Source organism: Eurytemora carolleeae, unplaced genomic scaffold, assembly GCF_000591075.1.
Source record: "Eurytemora carolleeae unplaced genomic scaffold, Eaff_2.0 scaffold18, whole genome shotgun sequence".
Classification (NCBI taxonomy): Eukaryota; Metazoa; Arthropoda; class Copepoda; order Calanoida; family Temoridae; genus Eurytemora; species Eurytemora carolleeae.
Window position 1 is genome coordinate 369,884 of NW_019396537.1, and position 20,102 is coordinate 389,985.

At 30.7% G+C, this 20,102-nt stretch overlaps 2 protein-coding genes and 1 long non-coding RNA gene across 7 annotated transcripts; all 3 read left to right on the forward strand.

Annotated features, from left to right (window-relative positions):
* Positions 1–641: 641 nt before the first annotated feature.
* Positions 642–8,595, forward strand: LOC111705048 (subversion of eukaryotic traffic protein A). Its single transcript, XM_023477476.1, has 8 exons — positions 642–1,758; positions 2,395–2,482; positions 4,125–4,188; positions 5,126–5,191; positions 5,634–5,724; positions 5,989–6,065; positions 6,665–6,746; positions 8,521–8,595. Exons 1-8 carry the CDS (start codon positions 1,696–1,698, stop codon positions 8,593–8,595), a joined length of 606 nt encoding a protein of 201 aa, XP_023333244.1. The 5' UTR covers positions 642–1,695.
* Positions 8,596–9,888: 1,293 nt separating this feature from the next.
* LOC111705092 (uncharacterized) lies at positions 9,889–11,264 on the forward strand. The gene is made up of 3 exons (XR_002765942.1): positions 9,889–9,932; positions 11,013–11,097; positions 11,160–11,264. It is a non-coding gene; the product is annotated as an uncharacterized LOC111705092 (long non-coding RNA).
* A 372-nt stretch (positions 11,265–11,636) lies between these two features.
* LOC111705093 (glycine receptor subunit alpha-1) lies at positions 11,637–19,555 on the forward strand. Of its 5 annotated transcripts, none has more exons than XR_002765944.1 (12): positions 11,637–12,694; positions 12,939–13,023; positions 13,297–13,360; positions 13,884–13,946; positions 14,962–15,070; positions 15,658–15,772; positions 16,079–16,164; positions 16,985–17,067; positions 17,274–17,390; positions 18,517–18,695; positions 19,150–19,347; positions 19,433–19,555. XR_002765944.1 is itself a non-coding variant. In XM_023477538.1 (12 exons), the coding sequence occupies exons 1-11, from the start codon at positions 12,546–12,548 to the stop codon at positions 19,282–19,284; spliced, it is 1,185 nt and encodes a 394-aa protein (XP_023333306.1). In that variant the 5' UTR covers positions 11,637–12,545; the 3' UTR covers positions 19,285–19,296; positions 19,331–19,555. The 5 variants fall into 5 exon arrangements, 3 of the variants coding, with proteins under 3 accessions (XP_023333306.1, XP_023333307.1, XP_023333305.1); XM_023477538.1 differs by having other exon boundaries at positions 19,150–19,296; positions 19,331–19,555; XM_023477539.1 differs by having other exon boundaries at positions 19,150–19,296; positions 19,382–19,555.
* The last annotated feature ends 547 nt before the right edge of the window (positions 19,556–20,102 follow it).

Genomic DNA, 20,102 nt, shown 5'->3' on the forward strand with positions numbered 1-20,102 from the left:
ATTATCTTGATATAATCGCCTACCACCGTATTCTCTATATCTTTCCAACCTTATGGTGTAGACATTTGATACTTAAAATGTTCATCGTTATATGTAGCCGAATTCACAGTTTGAAATATCAAAGGTTTACAATATCAGATTTCAAAGATACAGAGAGATTGTAAGAGTCTATTGTAAGTGTGCCGTCTCGTAAAATAAAGATGTCAGAAAATAACGAATACAATCAGCATTTCTTGTTAAAGAGACTGTAAGTGCAATTTTAGCCGAACCCTCTACGCAAAGATGGCAATTCTCGATTCACAACGGTACCCTTGAAACCTTTAACTGATCGACAATAAGGATGATATTGTCGTTTTTCTAGGGTTTAAAATATATATGTTTTCCTGCACTAGTATAAAATCGGGTTTCAAAAATATAATCATAGAAATCTAATTCATACTTTATCTTGTAGGAAGCTTTTAAGGGTACCGTTGTAAATCGGACATCGCCATCTTTACATGGAGGGTCGCTAGAAATACGCTTACAGTCCCTTTAATCAAATTCAAAAATATTGCCAAAACTCAAAACTATCAATTCATATTTTATTCATTCTCAGCTAAGCTTAAATTTAAATTTATTCTGTGTTCAGTTTTAACTTTTAAGTCTGCATGCATTGTAATGTTTGTTTTTCAGATTTGATCATTCATTTTTAAAGGGATCGTGATGTCAGCCCAAGATACATTTTGTTTTTCTAAGGTTTTTTAAAAAACGTGCAAATTAGATTTAGTATTTCAGCAAGAAAGCCTAAACAGTATTAAGACCTCAGAATATATATACTATAGAATAACAGGTGGCACCTGTATTGGTATGACAATGTGAACATGTATTGGTATGTTATTGTGTACATGTAGTACACTGTTCTTGGGGGGATTTGTTTTGATCAGTTACATGATTTCTTAGTATAAACAAGCATGAGGATTGTTCAGTATTAAATTGTTACACGGATCAAACATATAAGATAAGATTTCATTCTTTTCCTAAAGATGAAAAGTTTAAAAAAAACGTGGAGTAACTTCACAGGAAAGCCAGGTTTCTGGACTCCGGGAAAATTTAGTGTTGTCTGTGCAAAACATGTTGAAAACAAATACGTTTCTGGACGAAAGTTAAGTTATAACGCTGTTCCCAGTCTCCATCTTCCCCAACATCCACATCAACAGGAACAGTATATATATTCTGAGATTAAGACAAACAAGAATACAGTTCTGAGTCATTCACGAATTACGACACGTTATATAAGGATTAACAGTGGAAACCTTTAAACATTATTCTAATAAACAATGTGAAAGATATCGTTGTTCTTATCTTTAAGCTTGTTGAATTCTGACAATCCCTTTTTTGTCTCTGTAACGTAAATTTGGAAGTTAAAGATAAAGCAAAACTGAAAATAATCAAATAAGAAATATCTCATTTATCCTTGACAAGACGTTTGAAAGGTATCGCCATGAATTTGACATGCCCCTTTATAAGTGGAGGGTCATTTATACACTTATACAGTCCCTTTAAAAGAAGGTCCTTTGGAAGTAACGTTAACAATCCCTTTAAAAACAGTATCGCATACAATCCCTTTAAAAACAGTATCGCATACAATCCCGTTAAAAACAGTATCGCAAACAATCCCTTTAAAAACAGTATCGCATACAATCTCTTTATGAGAAAATGATATCTAAGTTAAAACCAAATATTCCTATTCTGGTGTTCATCTGCTCATCACTACTTCTGGGAATTTGGAGATTTTGAAAAAATATTCTTTTTTAAATTAATATTTCTCAATTCACCCTGGAATCCACTTTCAATCATTAAAAGCATATATTGTCTTATTTTAATATTCTAAACTTTATTGTCAGGTTTTATGATTTAAAAATCAAAACAAATCAGGTTAAAAAATAATGTTTTAAAATTCCTATTTCAAATATGAAATTACTTTTTCCTAACAAAAACCTATTTTAAAAAAGCATTATAGAAAATTCATATATACGCCCCTATAGCAATGTGTATATCATCTATATGAAAATCAGTATTTTACTTGAAAATTAGTAAAGAAAGGTTCAACCTCTAGTTTCAAATTTTTTTCATTCTTAGCGTTGGGAAAGGTTCCAGAAGATTACAGAACCGGATTGATCCGGTAAAATAATTGTAATCTTAATTCTGGCCGTATCAGAAATAAAAACAGTCAAATTTTAATCTCTTTTTCATTTTTCATAAAGGAGCTTTTTTATAACATATAAGTCCAAGAAAAAAGTATAAAACAAAAATTTAATGTTTAAAACAAAAAACTTCCTTTTTCTTGAATATTTAATTTTGATTGACACCTGTCAGTGTCATTACATTTGATCAAGAAATCTCATGAAATTTAAGATTTTGCTCGACAAGCATTCCCGAACTCAAATATCCTACGGTCGATTAAAAATAGGAAAAATGGAATCGAAGGAGGAGTTTATCAAAGGTTCTTATATTTTTATATGTGTATTCCAAAAAAGTTGCAATTTATACTCTTAACAAAACATTTATGTCTTCGTTGCGTTTTTCAAAATTTCATACAGTGATAACCAGAAAACAATGGAATAGAAAGACGACACTATAGCAATACTTAAGTGTTTTGGTGTTACAAAAAAATTTTTTTTTAGGAACTTAGCCAAGCACAATTTAAGTGATAAGGGTCTATTTAAACTGTACAATTGGTATGTCCCATGTTCACTGAGCTAGTTAAAGTCCTAACTTGAGTTTAAAAGTCGTCTTCCTATTTCAGAGTTTTCTGGTTATCACTGTAGATATTGATTTTAAAAACAATTTTGGGGTTCTCTAATAAATCTAAATATAAACTAAATTTTAAAATACAAAAAGTCAGATAGCTTATCAGAATTGCTTGTTATTATTATAATGACAAAATAATAAAGGTTTAGAGAATCAAGATTTCAAAACTGTATTATGTTAAAGTTTTCAATATCTTTATCCAAAAAGAAGAAAATTTAAAAACCATGCAAAGAAGATCTTTACTACACGTTCGATTTTGTATCTTTTTTCATATAATAAAGCTCTTCTCTCATATACAGGGTTATCCACAAAGAATGAGACTTCAGAGACGATTGTACAGAAGCTGTTTAGTCCACTTTCTTACATTCAGGCCAAAACTGACTTATTTCTGTGCTTCTTCATTTATTTAACCATCAAAATACTCAATTGAATGCAGAAACCCAAGTTCAAGCTTAAAATCGTCATATTTTTAGAGTTTTGCGCCGTCTTTATAGACTCATATTTTGTGGGTAAATTATCGTTTTTGCATCGTTTTTTTTGGGTCGTTTTTTGCACATAATAAAGCTTTTCTCTCATATACAGGGTTATCCACAAAGGATGGAACTTCAGAGACGATTGTACGGAAGCTGTTTAGTCTACTTTCTTGCATTAGAGTTCCTGAAAGGCCAAAACTGACTTATTTCTGTGCTTATTCATTTATTAAACCATCAAAATACTCAATTAAATGCAGAAACCAAAGTTCAAGCTTAAAATCGTCATATTTTTAGAGTTTTGCGTCGTCATCATAGACTCATCTTTTGTGGGTAACCCTGTATATCTTTTGCCAGGGTCTTTAGAATAAGAAATGTTAAAAACATTTCCTACTCTTACATTCTGCAAAATTTTGAACCGGAAACAAAATGTCTGCAACAAAACGACCGAAAAAAACGGAAACTGACTTCATCAAACATGTTCGTTATTCATAACATGTTATCCGTAATAACAAATTACTGAAAGTTTGTTAGATTAGAGTTTAAAAGGAATTGAGTATTTGCCACAAACTCAGATTTTCTAAACCCTATATCTTTTTGAACCAATGTCTTAAATGTTTAATATTTCCAAATATTAATTCTGTTAGATCAATTAAATTAAGTTTAAAATATCAAAGGTCTACACCATCAGATTGAAAAGATATAGGGATTAGATAATTTGAGTTCGTTTCCGGAATTCGATTCCTTTGTGAGATATTCGTAACACTCTTTTTGTAATTTCAAACAGAATTTTCCCAATATCTTATGCTTTTGGTTGCTCACCAAATGTTATGACTATATATACTGAACCAAAGTATATTTTAGATGCACGGATAGAAGTTAGAAACCTCTCTAGTATGCAATCTTATCCTGAAACAGTTCTAAATGGGTAGGATTTGTAACATTTAAAAATAAGTAATTTGAGCAAATATGGATAATGTAGATTAATCCTATTCCGAGGGATGGGGGGGGGGGGGTACATATGATTGAAAATTGAACAAAAAATGTTGAAGTATCGTCTGCACTGTTCTTAAACCCTCCTCATTACAACATACCTCGAGATTTAATATAGCACTAACCTTTATTTTAAAAAAGTATCCCAGCGAGATAGGATTAAAAAAAAATGAATTACAAAGTTTAAAAACTGTGAATAAAGGTTAGTTAATAGAACATTTATATTATCTTAACATTTGACTGACAGGACATTTATAGTATAAAAATCACTTTCATTCGACAAATTCGACAAATGGAACAATTTATGGTAAAAACTGACATCATTCGACAAATGGAACAATTTATGGTAAAAAGTGACAGCATTCGACATATGGAACAATTTATGGTAAAAAGTGACATCATTCGATAAATGGAACAATTTATGGTAAAAAGTAACAGCATGCGACAGATGAAACAATATATGGTAAAAAGTGACAGCATTCGACAAATGGAACAATTTATGGTAAAAAGTGACATAATTTGACAAATGGAAAAATTTATGATAAAAATTGACAGCATTATCAAACATCTAGTGAAACGCGACATTCGACAGATGTACATTTAAAGTAACTCTTGGCAGTCGATTGTTGAGACATCTAGTGACACGCGACATTCGACAGATGGACATTTAAAGTAACTCTTGGCAGTAGATTGTTGAGACATCTAGTGACACGCGACATTCGNTCGTTATTTTTTTAGGAAATAAAGAGTTTTCTGCATTATCGATTTTGATTCGTGGGTTATACCTTGTCTAACTGTTCATCGTCAGAATCTTGTTTCTTAGCGACAACAACATTATAGGCTTAAAAAGTACAGTAAAGAATATTGCCTAGATCTTATTTACTGAATGTACCTGAGGACTTGGAGTTGAAAGAAGAGATAACCTACAAGGTTCCAAAGTACGTACAGTATTCGTTGTATATATTAATACAATGAAGACGACATTCGATTTCAATTTTGATTTCTGCCCAGCATTTAAACACCATTGATTCAATTATACATAAACATAGAAACAAAGAGAAATTATTAATTAACAGAATCTCTTCTGTTAAGTTATATACTTTTATTTTGGAAAAAAAATCTTGCTAGAAGTAAAAAGAAAGTCGTCTTCATTGTATTGATATTAACGCCGACCAGGTATTTTTCCTGAAAAAAAAACTAATTAGGAAAAAATATTTGGAATTCTGAAGAAGTAAATCGCTCATCAAAATTCCCCACATGACAATATAAATTATAAAATTTTAAACGTGAAAACTTTAAATCTAAAAAGTTGTTANCACAATGTTGATCAACTTCCAAAATTAGTTTTTGTACGATGCTACATGTTCTTTATTCATTTAGAACGTTGCATTTTCTTTGGTTTGGAAATCTAATGGATGAAAAGAATCAGACAAATATTCTTTCCTTTAGAAGAAATAATCCTGAATACGAGGTAATACAGTCTGCATTATAGTACATCTTGTCCTTGCTGCTGAAAGACAGTCTGGTACTTCGAATGAATCCGAGTTTTCAGTGAAAAATGAATCATTATGTTTCAAGTTTCAATTTTGTCTTCGATATAAAAAAAAATTAAGTTATAAACTTTTAAATTTTGAAATTCTGCGATTTTTTCTTCATAAAATGCGCGAAATTCTTTTTCAACTTTATAAAATGTTGACAGCTGAAATAAGGAAGTTTTATTTGAACTATTTTTTAGATATTCTTGTACACGGAGATTATTACAGATGAATTAAAGAATAACTTAACAGGAATCAACATTGTAGATATTAATAGGTAAATTCTTTCTAGATCTCAGAAGGGTTAGTACTAAGCCAGTGGGGTCGGTCAAATAGGCCTAGGATAAGGCCGGGTACTGTAAAAAGTCTGAACGCGCCGGGAGTTGTCTTAGTTAGCCCTCCAACGGGACTATGCCAAGAAAATTGACCCCTGTTGTTACTAGTCTGGATCGGGTCAGTACACGCTGTTATCTGGCAGGACGGTACAAACTGGGCAGGTCCTGTTCGAATTCAAATTTACTACGGCCCAGAGTGACTTGGTAGAGATAAACGTAATTTCTATCGACCCTCAGTTTATAGAGTGGTATGTTCTATTCACAAAGGAACCCTTTTAACCTTTGTCTGACCAGTAATAAATGAAATATTTTAGTCTTTCTTAATTGAATATTTTTTCTTGTGGGGTTTCTTTAAAAATGACTTGCAGATTTATTGAGCTGAGAAGTAAAGAAAATTGTCAGAATTCAACACACGTGAAGATAGAACATCATCAATACCTTCCTAATTTACTAAAGCAAAGTGTTAAAGGTTACGGTTGTCAATCGGAGTTGCCCACTTTCAATTACACTACTGCAGTCCCTTTAAACATTTATATTTTAGTGAAATACAAAATTACCGAATAAGAGATCTTTTTGATGCTGAGGTAGATTTCAGAAGGAAGTCGGATATTCTTCGCTATGAGGTATATTTATAGTATAATAGCTTGAGAACCCAGTGTGGCCCAGGCCCGGGAGTCATAGTTAATCCCACCGTTTACCCGTCACTTGTCGTAAATTACGATTTTAGCTATTTTTCCTGTTAAAAGTGAACATGCTTAACTTAATATCTCAAAACCAAATGAGGCAAATCGGTCCAAAGGTTCCTGAGTTATGATCAGACAAAGAAAAAAATAAACAAAGATTAAAACTTTACATATATATAGACACTTCACAATCATAGGTCAAAACTTTTGAAAATTTAAAATTTGAAAATCATTTTCTTTTTTCTTTCAGATTTCACAATTTCTTTTAAGAAGTGTTGAACACAAGGACGACATTCTGTAAAATCCTGAACTTTTTACAATTTGTCAAAATTATAAATTTTTTCGCTGCTTTTTAATTTGACAAAATACCTTAAAAATAGATTTGAGGTTAAATACATCATAATCATACGACACACTGCAGTGTGGGTAACCCAGAGCCTTGTAGTTTTTAGAATAAACCAAATAGGTTATCAACTACAATAGGTGGCAACAGAGAAATGGATCAATTATACACGACGTCACAAGTGTCAAATATAAGAAAGCAAACGAAATTTTCTCACATTATTTGACATGTTTTTCAAGATTAAATAAGAAATTGTAAAAACAGAAAAGACAAAAAATTGCACCTTTTTCACTGTAAGATAAGCTCTTTACTCTGAAATTATCACTATTATTAATAATTTTGTCGGACACAAAAACTAAGTTGACACTAAAAATCATTTTCTTTTTTCTTTCAGATTTCACAATTTCTTTTAAGAAGTGTTGAACACAAGGACGACATTCTGTAAAATCCTGAACTTTTTACAATTTGTCAAAATTATAAATTTTTTCGCTGCTTTTTAAATTGACAAAATACCTTAAAAATAGATTTGAGGTTAAATACATCATAATCATACAGGGTGTCCCAAAAAACATGGGAATTCAGTGACGAATTCGAAAACGTCTTTGTTATGAATTAGCATTGTAATACCTAATTTCAAAAGCCATAATATTATTATGTCTGCTAGAGTTTATTTTATGAAAAGTGCATAGGACTGTAAAGATGAGCCTATAATGTCTCCACAAGATGAACAGTGAAGATGGACAAGTTTACGCTGTTTGTATACTGCAATTTTCTTGTTTTACAAAGTACAATCGTATACAGTCAAAACATAAACAAACAAAATGGGAACATAGCAGACGAAACTCTTACAGATGATAGCTTTCTCAGTAGGTATCACTATACTAAATCAAAGAATTATTTAAAAAGACGATATCGAATTCGTCACTGAATTCCCATGTTTATTGGGACACCCTGTACGTCACACTGCAGTGTGGGTAACCCAGAGCCTTGTAGTTTTTAGAATAAACCAAATAGGTTATCAAGTACAAAAGGTGGCAACAGAGAAATGGATCAATTATACACGACGTCACAAGTGTCAAATATAATAAAGGAAACGAAATTTTCTCACATTATATGACATGTTTTTCAAGATTAAATAAAAAAATGTAAAAACAGAAAATAAATAAGACATAAAATTGCACCTTTTTCACTGTAAGATAAGCTCTTTACTCTGAAATTATCACTATTATTAATAATTTTGTCGGACACAAAAACTAAGTTGACACTTGTGATGTGAGAATTCAGCTGTACTGAGAGTGTACAAATACTGCTCTGCCATCTATTGTACTTAAAAATCTATTTGGAATAAACTGTTGTTAAGATATTTTTCAGATAATTTACCAGAATGGAGGGGTCTACTTTGATACGGACACAATAAGGTTAGAAAAATATTTTAGTGTTGCATGATCTTGATCTCTATATCCAATGTGGTCATTTTTGAATTTGAGGATCAATGCATGATCTCTTAACTAAAGTTACTTTTGCAATAGCAGGGTTTGATTATTACAGGATATAGAAGAGAAATTAGATTAATCCGCAGATCTACATAAGAATGTATACGCCATACGGGAAAAACCGCTTAAAATAAACAAATTTTTAACTTTTTTTTAGATTTTTGAAGAAAAAAAGTTTTTTTTTAATCTATTGTTAGATGAAATGCTATCTTTAAAATCTTCAAATAAGAACTTTTCCGCAATAATAATTTCACTTTATTAAGAGATCAATGATTAATCCCGAGATTAACAACACAAAAGATCTGACTTCAGACCTGAAAACTTTAAAATGAGATATCCTTAATCCCGATTACTTAATCTGAGTATCCAATTGACACACTTTTGATTATCTTTTTAAACCATTCTTTTTGGATATAGTAGAGAAAAATAAAAAACCGATCTTTCTAAATTAGAGAGTTCCTCCCATTTCTGTATAAAATCTTAAATGGCACGCAAAATATCAAATTTATCGGCTTCATATACGCGACTCTGATTGGTTGAATTTTATACACTTTTCAGTATACAAGTACATGATAAGATTAGTCTCGATATTATGAAAAAGAGAAGATCAAGCATCAATCTCGATATCCACCATTCTATATATATATATATCCATGTACATGATAAGATTAGTCTCGATATTATGAAAAAGAGAGGATCAAGCATTAATCTCGATATCCACCATTCTAAAGTTTTCAGCTCACACACTTTCAGAGATAAGACAGTTTCAACAAAATCCATAGCGGGAGTTTTAATTCTAAAGAAAATTTAAAAATATAAACAACTGTTCTTCTCAGTATTTAACTTAATGAATTTTCACAAATAAGAAAAAGCTGATCACAAGCACAAACATATATTAAAATGATAAGAATAATCATAAAATTCATATTACACTAATTATTTTTCAGGGCTCTAATTTTTTACGATATGTTTTAACAGTTTTAAGATGGAATATTGAAAGCATAAACCAGGAAAAGAAATCCTTTAAAATACATTTTTACTATTGGAGGCTTTTTTCATTTCAATTTTCCAATTCCGTTCTTTAGAATTCTTAAAATGATCGAGACCGGAGGTATTTTTACTTTGAGTAAAACTTATATGATACAGTTGCAACCCACCCAAAATTTTACTTTAGCAGTAATATTTCAAAAACTAAAAAAAAGAATTTTAAGCATTGTTCATTAATAAAAGTATAACTTTAAGGAGGTAGAGGTTGGAGTATCAGGGTGTTCAGTATTTAACGCGGCATTTGTAATTTTTTTTATAATTTTTAAATATTTTTTATCTTTTTTAATTAAACTTTGACTTTGTGTATATTGAACAATTATGATGTTTCTTTATAAAAGTATTTTAAGAAAAGTTTTCGTCAATGTTCAAAATTGAATTTGTCATTTTTTTTAATAAGATTAAAGATAAAAGATTAAAGATTAAAGATTAAAGATTAAAGATTAAAGATTAAATCGATTTGAGATGGAGATAATTTAGAATGTTAAATTAAGTGAGTTTATACTTTATAGATAAAAAACATGCCATTTTCAGCTCATTCAAATATTTAATTTAATAAAAAGTAAACCTTCAAATCCGAAATGTATAGTATGGGTCAAAAAGATTGGCGGTCTAGTGAAGGCTAAAGCATTCTGTAAAAAATTTATTTTCATAATTTAAAACAGGGAAAGGGACATTTGGTTTTGCTACTGGGAATAAAGTGGATCCAGGTTTTGAACTCTTTATAGGTTCTTATGTGTTAATCAGAGTTCTTTCCCAAGCTTATCACCGATGATAGCCCAAAGATTTTTGATTGGAGACAAGTCAAAGGGTTAATAACCGAGGGAGAAGGGGGGGGGGCGCATGCGGCCATGAGCCCAGCAATAGCCTGTTCAACCACAGAGTCCCAGCAAAAGACTGCTAAAAAAACCTTTATTGATAATTGACTTTAAAAATAACAAATTTCAAAAATAAAAACGCGGGGGAACAGGTTACACACTTCTCTTAGCTTAATTAATACAAGAATGTGTAGAAAGTATGATATTCATAATTCTTTTATAATTCATAATATACTTAAAAAATTTGATGCGTCAAAAATCATTTTTCTGCAGACACTGGGCCGGGGCTGATATGCACATTATCCCCCAACAAAAAAATTTGGTCAACTACAGTGAAACCCTTAATAACGAATACATCGAAATAATTCATCAAATGTCGTATTCTTCACTTTCTGATAATGGAATGTTGCAGATATTTAGTTTTTTAGTTTGATAAATTCTTCCGATGTATTCGTTATTAAGGGTTTCACTGTATAATGTTTAAATATAATTCTTGTATTATTATTAGGTTAAATATAATGATGCAAATATTAATATAATTCATCAAAAATACCTTCTCACATTCTCAAACCTATCAATATCATATAAGCAAGGTCAGTTTTATAGAAAAAGTTAATTAAATATTTCTTTAATTCTATTATAAAAATATATTTAGAAGCTGGTGATGAACTGCACTGAAGAAAAGAGCATGCTTGTTGCAAAAATGTTTTATTCTTCTTTTTGTTGATAATTTGATTTTTAATTAAAATTTTGCACACATTGCACACGTTTCGTTAATAGAAATATTTTTTACTAAAGTAATAGAGCCTTTGCCACAAACTCAAATATTCTAATCTCCCTTTCTTTGAAACTTGATTTTGTATTTAAACCGTCGAAAATGTGGTCCGCAGTAATTTTTGGCGAAAAAATAATTCATACATAGCTAGGAGGGTTTATTTATTGACCATCTTTCAACTATTCATCTACAAGTATCTAAATGTTTAAAAATATATTTTTTTAATTAAAAAATAAACTGAAGATATCGAGATATCCTATTACTTGAAAGTTAAAAATCACTGAAATAAATCTGAAATAATTTTATTTAGATTCTGAGACATATTTAAACTTTAAAATACTTTTCAAATACATATAAATAAATATGACTTAATTTTAAGATATTGATTTTTTTTTAAATACTGAAATATTTCTTAAAAGAAGTGATTTATTGAATGCATTTTGATTCAATATAAATAAGGAGGATGCATTTAAGATTTGCATAACCATGAAAATCTTCGGGATGCTGGGTATCAGTTCCCTAGGCTTACTACAACTTTTCCTGGGCATTGTTATCAAAAAAGATTTTAGCGAAAAAAACACAAAAAAGTGTGTCAACGTTGTCAATTATAAAATTGATAATAAAAATGTGCGGCAAAATCGCTATTATATTCATGTTTTAGCAGAGAGCTGTAGATTAACTTATCTTAATTCTCACCCATACTTGTTAGAAAATTAAATCAAATATTCTAATCCATATATCTTTAAGACCATGCGGTGTAAACCTTTAATAATTTAAAGTTAGACTGCTTGATCTTGCAGAATTTATAGTTTGAAATATCTAAGGTCTACCACATTGGGATATTGTACAATAACGAAAAAAAGAGAAAGTATCAATTTATTTATTTAGTTAGAATATTAAACAAATATATATATAACCAGACCTCCCCCACTCCCCAGCCCTAGCTACATCACAGTGAAATCATTTCAATAAGTTGTATATTTCGGAATCCATTTGAGAAGCAGAAGCAATCTGCAATAAAAAGAGGAATCTTGAACAGAAATGTTTTCAACCTTGAACCGTAACATGTTTACGACTAAACCTGGATTAGAAATTGCAAAAATAAACTTTAACCTTAGCTATTTAAAAGTTTGTGAGAAAGGAGAAAGATTATTGAACAATTTTATTTTAAACCTGAAATAAATTAATGCTAAAAGAACTCCGACCCTAAAAATTTGCGAAACAAATAGTGAAAATCCACGAATTGAAAACATTAAACTACAAAAAATGGCACCGTTTCTGTTATTGATAATTAATTTATCTTTGGCAGAAAGTGTACCATTAGAAAGCCAGGGAGGAGAGATAAACAAGTGGGAGGACAAAAGGTTGGATGGTGTGCCGAAGCTCTTTAAATCCTCTGGTTATGACCGCAGTAGGTAAGTATAATTTAAAATCTATATATTTCTCTGAAATAATGAACAAAGAAAAAAAAGAAAAGAAAAGGAAAAGTATTCTTTAAAATTGTGGTAAATTATTTAAGTTGAATCCATAATTCAGGGGACCTTAGTTCGAAAACTAACACTTGGCCCATTTCTAACACACAGTGTTAAAAATGGGCCAGTGTTAGTCTTGATACTAATATCCCCTGTGATTAAATGGTTGGATGATTTTATAATCCAGAATGCCCCACGATGCTGATGGATTGCTCAGGGTTGAAGCAGAACTGAACCTGAGGAATATTATGAGGGTAGATGAGAGGGAGAAGGTAACATAATAAATAAACGATTCTACGGAGTAATTACTTTATTCACAACAGATTGGGGTCTACGTAGTAAAAATACAATGTATTTCCCAAAATCAAGCATTTTTAACTTGCAAGTTTTTAGCTTTTTGTATAATAGTATGAATCTATCTGAAGTAACATGAATCTACAGAATTTTAGACTAAATTCTGAATTAAATCCCGTATAAGAGATAAACATTTTGGTAATAGTAAAATACCGATTTAAAGGAAAACCCCAATTTTAAAATAATTTTAGATGATTTCTTTGGAGGTTACATTAAGGTTATTTTGGGTTGATAAAAGAGTTCATCTAAATCCAGGTAAAATTCAATAGAAATATTATCTCAAAAATTGTTCAATTAAAGTTTTCACAAGATGGAAAAATCAATGAGATTTGAATTTTTTAAGAAGAATCTGATTTTGCCCCATCAAAATAAAACCGAACCCTACATTATCCAGGGTTACTTTATTTCTATTAGAGAATGTACAACATTTTTATTTTTTTAAAGCTTACATTTAACAGGAAAAATTTATACAGAAGCCGTATTTAACGAATTTAAACCTTATCGTTAAACCGCCAATAACCGTTTCCAATTGAGCGCCGGCTTAAATCTCGAAACACTGAATACAATTTCAATTGGAACCAAGCCTGTTTGAGCCGCGGCTTAAATTCCTTAAATTCGGCCACTACTAAAATAAATCCATCGACCCAGAAAAAATCAGCTAGATCAAAGTAAAGGATAAATATTATTAAATTTAAAAGATTTCTTACTATAGACCAAGAACAAGAATACATTTCTTTCTATATTTCACATAATTTATTTCTCAATAATATTTTTACAGCAATTCCTCTTGAAAACTGTGATACGGACGGAAGCTACGTAGTTCTGCATCCTTCAACTGCAGGTTAGTTTAATAATTGATATAATTAATCAGATTCAAAAATACTCTTATTAAGTTTTTTTTTAAGATAGGGCCGGGTGGCATCCTTTTAAAATAAAGTTAAGAAGTGATCTTCAAGGATTTTTTAAAAACCCTATCACTACTTTCTTTGTCATCACAGTAATCAGAACACTATAATATTTAGCAAGATATTCAGCATAGACTTGAGCCTTATAATACATTTATGTACTGCAGTGTTTACTTTCCTTTCGCTTAAAATACATCTATGTACTGCAGTGTTTACTTTCCTAATCCTCTCGCTTAAAATACATCTATGTACAGCAGTGTTTACTTTCCTTTTGCTTATAATACATCTATGTACTTAGGGTTGTTAATCGTTTTTGTAACCGATCGTTAAACGATCGCTAAACGATCGTTTTTTGTTTCGTTTTCAAAAACGATCGTTTCGTTTTCGGAAAAAAAACGATCGTTTTTAAAAACGACCCACTCGTTTTGAACTTTTAGAAAACGAATAGCTGATGTTTTTGAACACGATCGTTTTTATTAAAACGATTTGCGACCGTTTTTTATAGGATTGTTTTAAAAAAACGATCGTTTCTGAAAAAAACTATCGTTTTTGAAAAAAATTTTTATTGACAATTTTGTTAACTATCGTTATTGATATGTTAGATAGTCTTTGGATCCCGACCTTTTATTGATATGTTAGATAGTCTGTGGATCCCGGACCTATTTATTGATATGTTAGATAGTCTGTGGATCCCGGACCTATTTATTGATATGTTAGATAGTCTGTGGATCCCCGACCTATTTTTTGATATGTTAGATAGTCTGTGAATCCCGGACCTATTTATTTATATGTTAGATAGTCTGTGGATCCCGGACCTATTTATTGATATGTTAGATAGTCTGTGGATCCCGGACCTATTTATTTATATGTTAGATAGTTTGTGGATCCCCGACCTATTTATTTATATGTTAGATAGTCTGTGGATCCCGGACCTATTTATTGATATGTTAGATAGTCTGTGGATCCCGGACCTATTTATTGATATGGTAAAAGAGATTAGAACTCCTACTATACGCATTCCAACATCCTCAGTCAGACTGTATAACAACTCTTTAATCAGGTAAATATACATATACTTGTTCGAGTGCCCAGCGTTGCCCAGTTTTATACTATTATTCATTTTATCCCGCGGAGCTTGGTATTAAATCATGATATTAGCTGCAGCAGTGCCCGGAGTTGCCCATGAAATTAATTTTTTTAAAACGTGGATACCCTCAAAAAATGTCGGCAATTTGGTCAAACCTTTTTTTAATGCTTTTATAGTTTCTGATATCAAGTTCATACATTGAAAAAGACGTAATAATATAGATGTTCAGGTTGAACAGTCAGTAAGCCTTCACTTCATAATCAACCCCATTCTTGCCCATTTAGTGGTTCAGCGTCCGCATTTACTGAATTTGAGCCGCGTCTTAAATCCGCCAAAAACCGGTTTCAATTAAGCACCGGCTTAAATCTTGAAACATTGAATACAATTATAAGTGAAGCCAACGATATATGAGAGCCGCAGCTTAAATTTAAGCCGCCGCCCAAATTCTTTAAATTCGGCCTCTGTACGCTTTATTAATGGTTTTAAAAAGGCAAAAACAGTCCTGGTATTCTGGAGCTGGAGCTGGTTGTGTGTGAAGAGATAACTGTTGATAAATCTAGGTTTGCTAAAAGATTTAATTTTGATGTTTCCTGCCAGATGGATTTTCATAAGTATCCTGTAGATAAACAGACTTGTGTTATACACTTCGAATCATTCTCACTTACTGATAAAGAGGTCAGATTTACGTATTCTAATATTCTGATAATATCATTATCTAATTATCTAATAGTTTGCTCAAAAATCATAAATATCAATTATTTATATTAATTATAATTGTGAATAGTTGCAATTTAAATATTCCTTAAAGAATTGTTAATCTTAATAGAATTATCAAGAGCATTTTTAAACCCCCATACTAACGTCGTTCACCTCCTTCTTTAAGATTAAAAAAAAAACCATTTTAATTGTAAAATGAAAATTTTAAAGAGTATGGAAATGTTGTATTTATGGATTGCGATAAACTGTTTAAAATATGTTTAGTTGAAGTTAAGCTGGAGACCTACTGGTAATAATGTAAATAATATAACTCTAGATCAGTTCACCCATAGTGTTAATATTAGGGAGAGGTAAATACTTTAAAAACAGGGGTACCCATAAAGGATGAGACTGTAAAGACGACTTGAAACTGTTCAATCATTACGATCCCAAGTTTAAATTAAACTTCTGTCTTGAATTAGCTTATTAAATGATTTGGTAAAGAAAAAAAATAAGTTTATAGTTGCTTGGAATCATGAATTATAGGAAACAGACATTACAGATTTTGTGCACTCGTCTCTGAAGTCTTATGCTTTGTGGGTAACCCTGTACATCATATTCATACATCAAATTTTCTAATCCCTATATCTTTGTAAATTGATGGTGTAAACTTTTGGTATTTTAATTGACCCAATAGAATTTATAGTGTGTGTTGCAAAGATGTAGGGATTAAAAAAATCCGAGTTTATTGGAAAAACTACAATTCCTTTTTTTGGTTTTTTAACATTTTAATACGGGGAATGTGAACTTGGCGGACTCAAACAAGATGAATCCTACTTTAAACACTTTAACCTTATTTTGTTTTAAACCGGTTTTTCATAAATTTGATTCCATATATACACATATACATATATATATATATACACATATAGAGTTAAACAAAGAGAGATCTATTTTTAATAGTGTTGCGATATAATTTGATCCCATATATACACATATAGAGTTGAACAAAGAGAGATCTATTTTTAATAGTATTGCGATATAATTTAAGCTTAAAATTGTGCAAGACAACAATACAATTCTTTTAAAACTTTTCAGAATATTTAGAAAGTTAAACATAAGCTACATTAATGCCGTGTAACTGAGTATTTCAAATATTAATTCCTTATAAAAACTATAAACTGTTTTTAGCTACACAACAAATTCATATCGGCAGAAGTTTGCTGGTCTTCAGTTTACATTATACCTCAGGAGGAATATATATTATCATCTAGGTATTTTTTATATTTTAAATATATTATTTCATATTTTTTAGATATTTTCAAGATGTTGAAAGGTTATTAACTTCTATATGTACAAAAGCAATTACAAATACAATCATAAGTTTAGCATAAGCAGTACCAAGTTATCAGTATCGTGTGAACGCAAAATACTGCAATAATATTGTTCTGTTTACATATTTATTGTACTTGTTGTACAGTACAGACGTATATCCCGAGTTTACTGCTTGTACTACTCAGCTGGGGATCAATGTTTGTACATAGTTCTGCTCCTGCTAGGGTTGGAATAGGGATGACAGCTCTTCTTTCCCTTATTTGTAAGTTTTTTTATAATCTTTATAAAAACATAAACATTAAAGTAAACATGAAATAATATAAAGATTCAAACATGCAGTCATTTTTTTCTGTACCGGAGAAATTCATCAGAATTCTTGAAAATTTTCATTCTTAAATAGGAAGAATGATTATTTATTATGATATAATAAAACTTCTAATGCTGAGCTCTCAGAGCAGAGAATTCCACAAGTTTTTTTTGCGCAATTTAATGTTGCAAATACAACACTTTTATGCTTTTCGCATCTTTTCGAATTTTTTCCCGAAAGTTTTCTTTCGCTCTAACCCTAATGCTGAACTGCAAAATGCGGGCCATTAACATATTTTGATACGTTTTTCTGTTTGAACCGTGATTTGCCTTTTTTTGATGATAACGATCGAGCTTTTGTAGAGTCTTTGGGGTATAGTAAAACACTAATCTTTAACTTTAAGTCAGAATTTAAAAATATTTTTGCCTTTCCACTTTTTTATTTTAGTTTCTTTTGTTGTTGCAAAACTCTTGCTAGCTCATTGACAATTTTTCATTATATTCGAAAATACATGAGGTGGGATCGATGAAACAATTTTCTTTAAAATGCCATTGAAATCTTCCAAAGATTAAAAAAAAAAATTATTATAATTTCATTTTTACGCTTTATTCAACAGATTAGAATAAACTGCGTATTTTTAATGATAGCGTTAAGGATTTTTCGAAAAAAATGACATAAAAGGATGATAATCTTAGGACTGATTACATTTCGAGTACATTTTGAATGTTAAAACGGCAATTTTGATCAAAACGTTGCAACGACGACGCCCCCCCCCCCCCCAATTTGTGGGCATTGTGCCTATTTGTAGGAATTTTCAGTACAATAAAACCACGTTTAGTGGGGGAAAAAGCTATCATTTTTTTCGGAATTTTAGAATATTTTAGGACCAATTTTGAATGTTAAATCGGCATTTTAGAGAAAAATGTTCATCGACGACCCCCTTCAAGCCATTTTTAACACAATACAACAATGTTTAGTGCGCTAAAGTCTAAACACACTTTTTTAGAGACACCCAGTATACCTATGAAAATGGCCAATTAACTGTGCTTTAACGTGACATTTTAACAATATATTGATTTAGCAATGTTTGGGCATACAAGGAGTATGGTTCCCCACACATGTTATGTATCCTACCTGGACGGATGGATGCTCTTCTGTATAGTCCTTGTCTTCCTTTGCATCATGGAGTACATCATTAATCTTTGTATTCTAGCAACATATTATACTAGGATAGCAGATAGAGTTAGCTGGTGGACTAGGGTATGAATGATGTCTTTAATACTAGAGAATACCACCATAATTTGGAGAATAACTCTTAACATTAGTTCCGATTTATAGATCAGCAACTTAAGAATTTGAGTCTTATTATAATGAAACCAACTTTCGGGGTTTTAGTGGCAAAAATTTAAAAACATTTTGAGTACAACTTGTTCAAAACTGTCCCATTTCCATTTTCTGGGTTTTGGGGAATTTTGTCAAAGTTTCAAAAGTAATTTGCTTGTTTCGATTTAGACTCAAGTTCGACTGAATCTTAGGAAATTTTTTTTTCAACATATCTAATATGGATTGAGTTTTCACGATTGATTTTGTGACCTTTGAAAACAGATACATCAAATCTTCTTAAATATCTTTCAACTTTTAACTTTAAAACTTTTAATATTGTGAATCCAGTATCAGATACGATTTGTAAGCTTAATATTATTAATTTGTTTAGTGTGTTGGTGCTCCAGTAATCCTTGTAGTTTTCAACCTGGTGTACTGGCTTCTGCTTATAGAACATCATTTAACAGAACATCATGTTGAACAAACCTTTCAAAGACACACTCCTGTTAACTGTACAGTAGATTAGACTGTACAGTAAATTAGACTGTACAGTAGGTTAGACTGTACAGTAAATTAGACTGTACAGTAGGTTAGACTGTACAGTAGGTTAGACTGTACAGTAAATTAGACTGTACAGTAGGTTAGACTGTACAGTAAATTAGACTGTACAGTAGGTTAGACTGTACAGTAAATGTTTTTAACAAAAGCCCACTTATTATGACATAGTTATAGATTTGTATGTTTTTGTTATCGTTTACTGATAAATTCAAATGTAATAAAGTAATATTATCAATTCATTCATTTATTTCTGCAATGTTGTCAACATTAATTAACTGCTTGGGTTCATACATCAATTCTCAGATTTTGCCATAAATCTATTTTATCTTAAAAAGTAAAAGTCATATTTCAATGAGAGTGTAAAGATGAAGTTTTGTATATCTTAGGTTAGCCTAGCGTGTCATTGCTGACTTCCCATTGACCAGAATACAATGAATGTAAAGATTGATTTATTGTATTCTTGTAATACATATTCTGTCTGTTCCGTGCATTGTATTAATTAGAACAACAGGGGAACTTTATCCTCGCTGATAAAAGTTGACAGTACAGAATATTGTACACTGTACAGTTTCAGCTGAATCAAATAATCGTACTGCTGAATATGCAAGTACGAATCCCTGGTTATAAAGTATAAAGTGTGAATATAGGTTTTATATCCCGGCCATGTATTTACTAATCCTCATACTTCATTAGGCAGCACTAATGGTCCAATATAATATATTGCACTTACACCCCAATGTATATATATACATATATATATTTATATACTTTGTTTTGTACTCAATA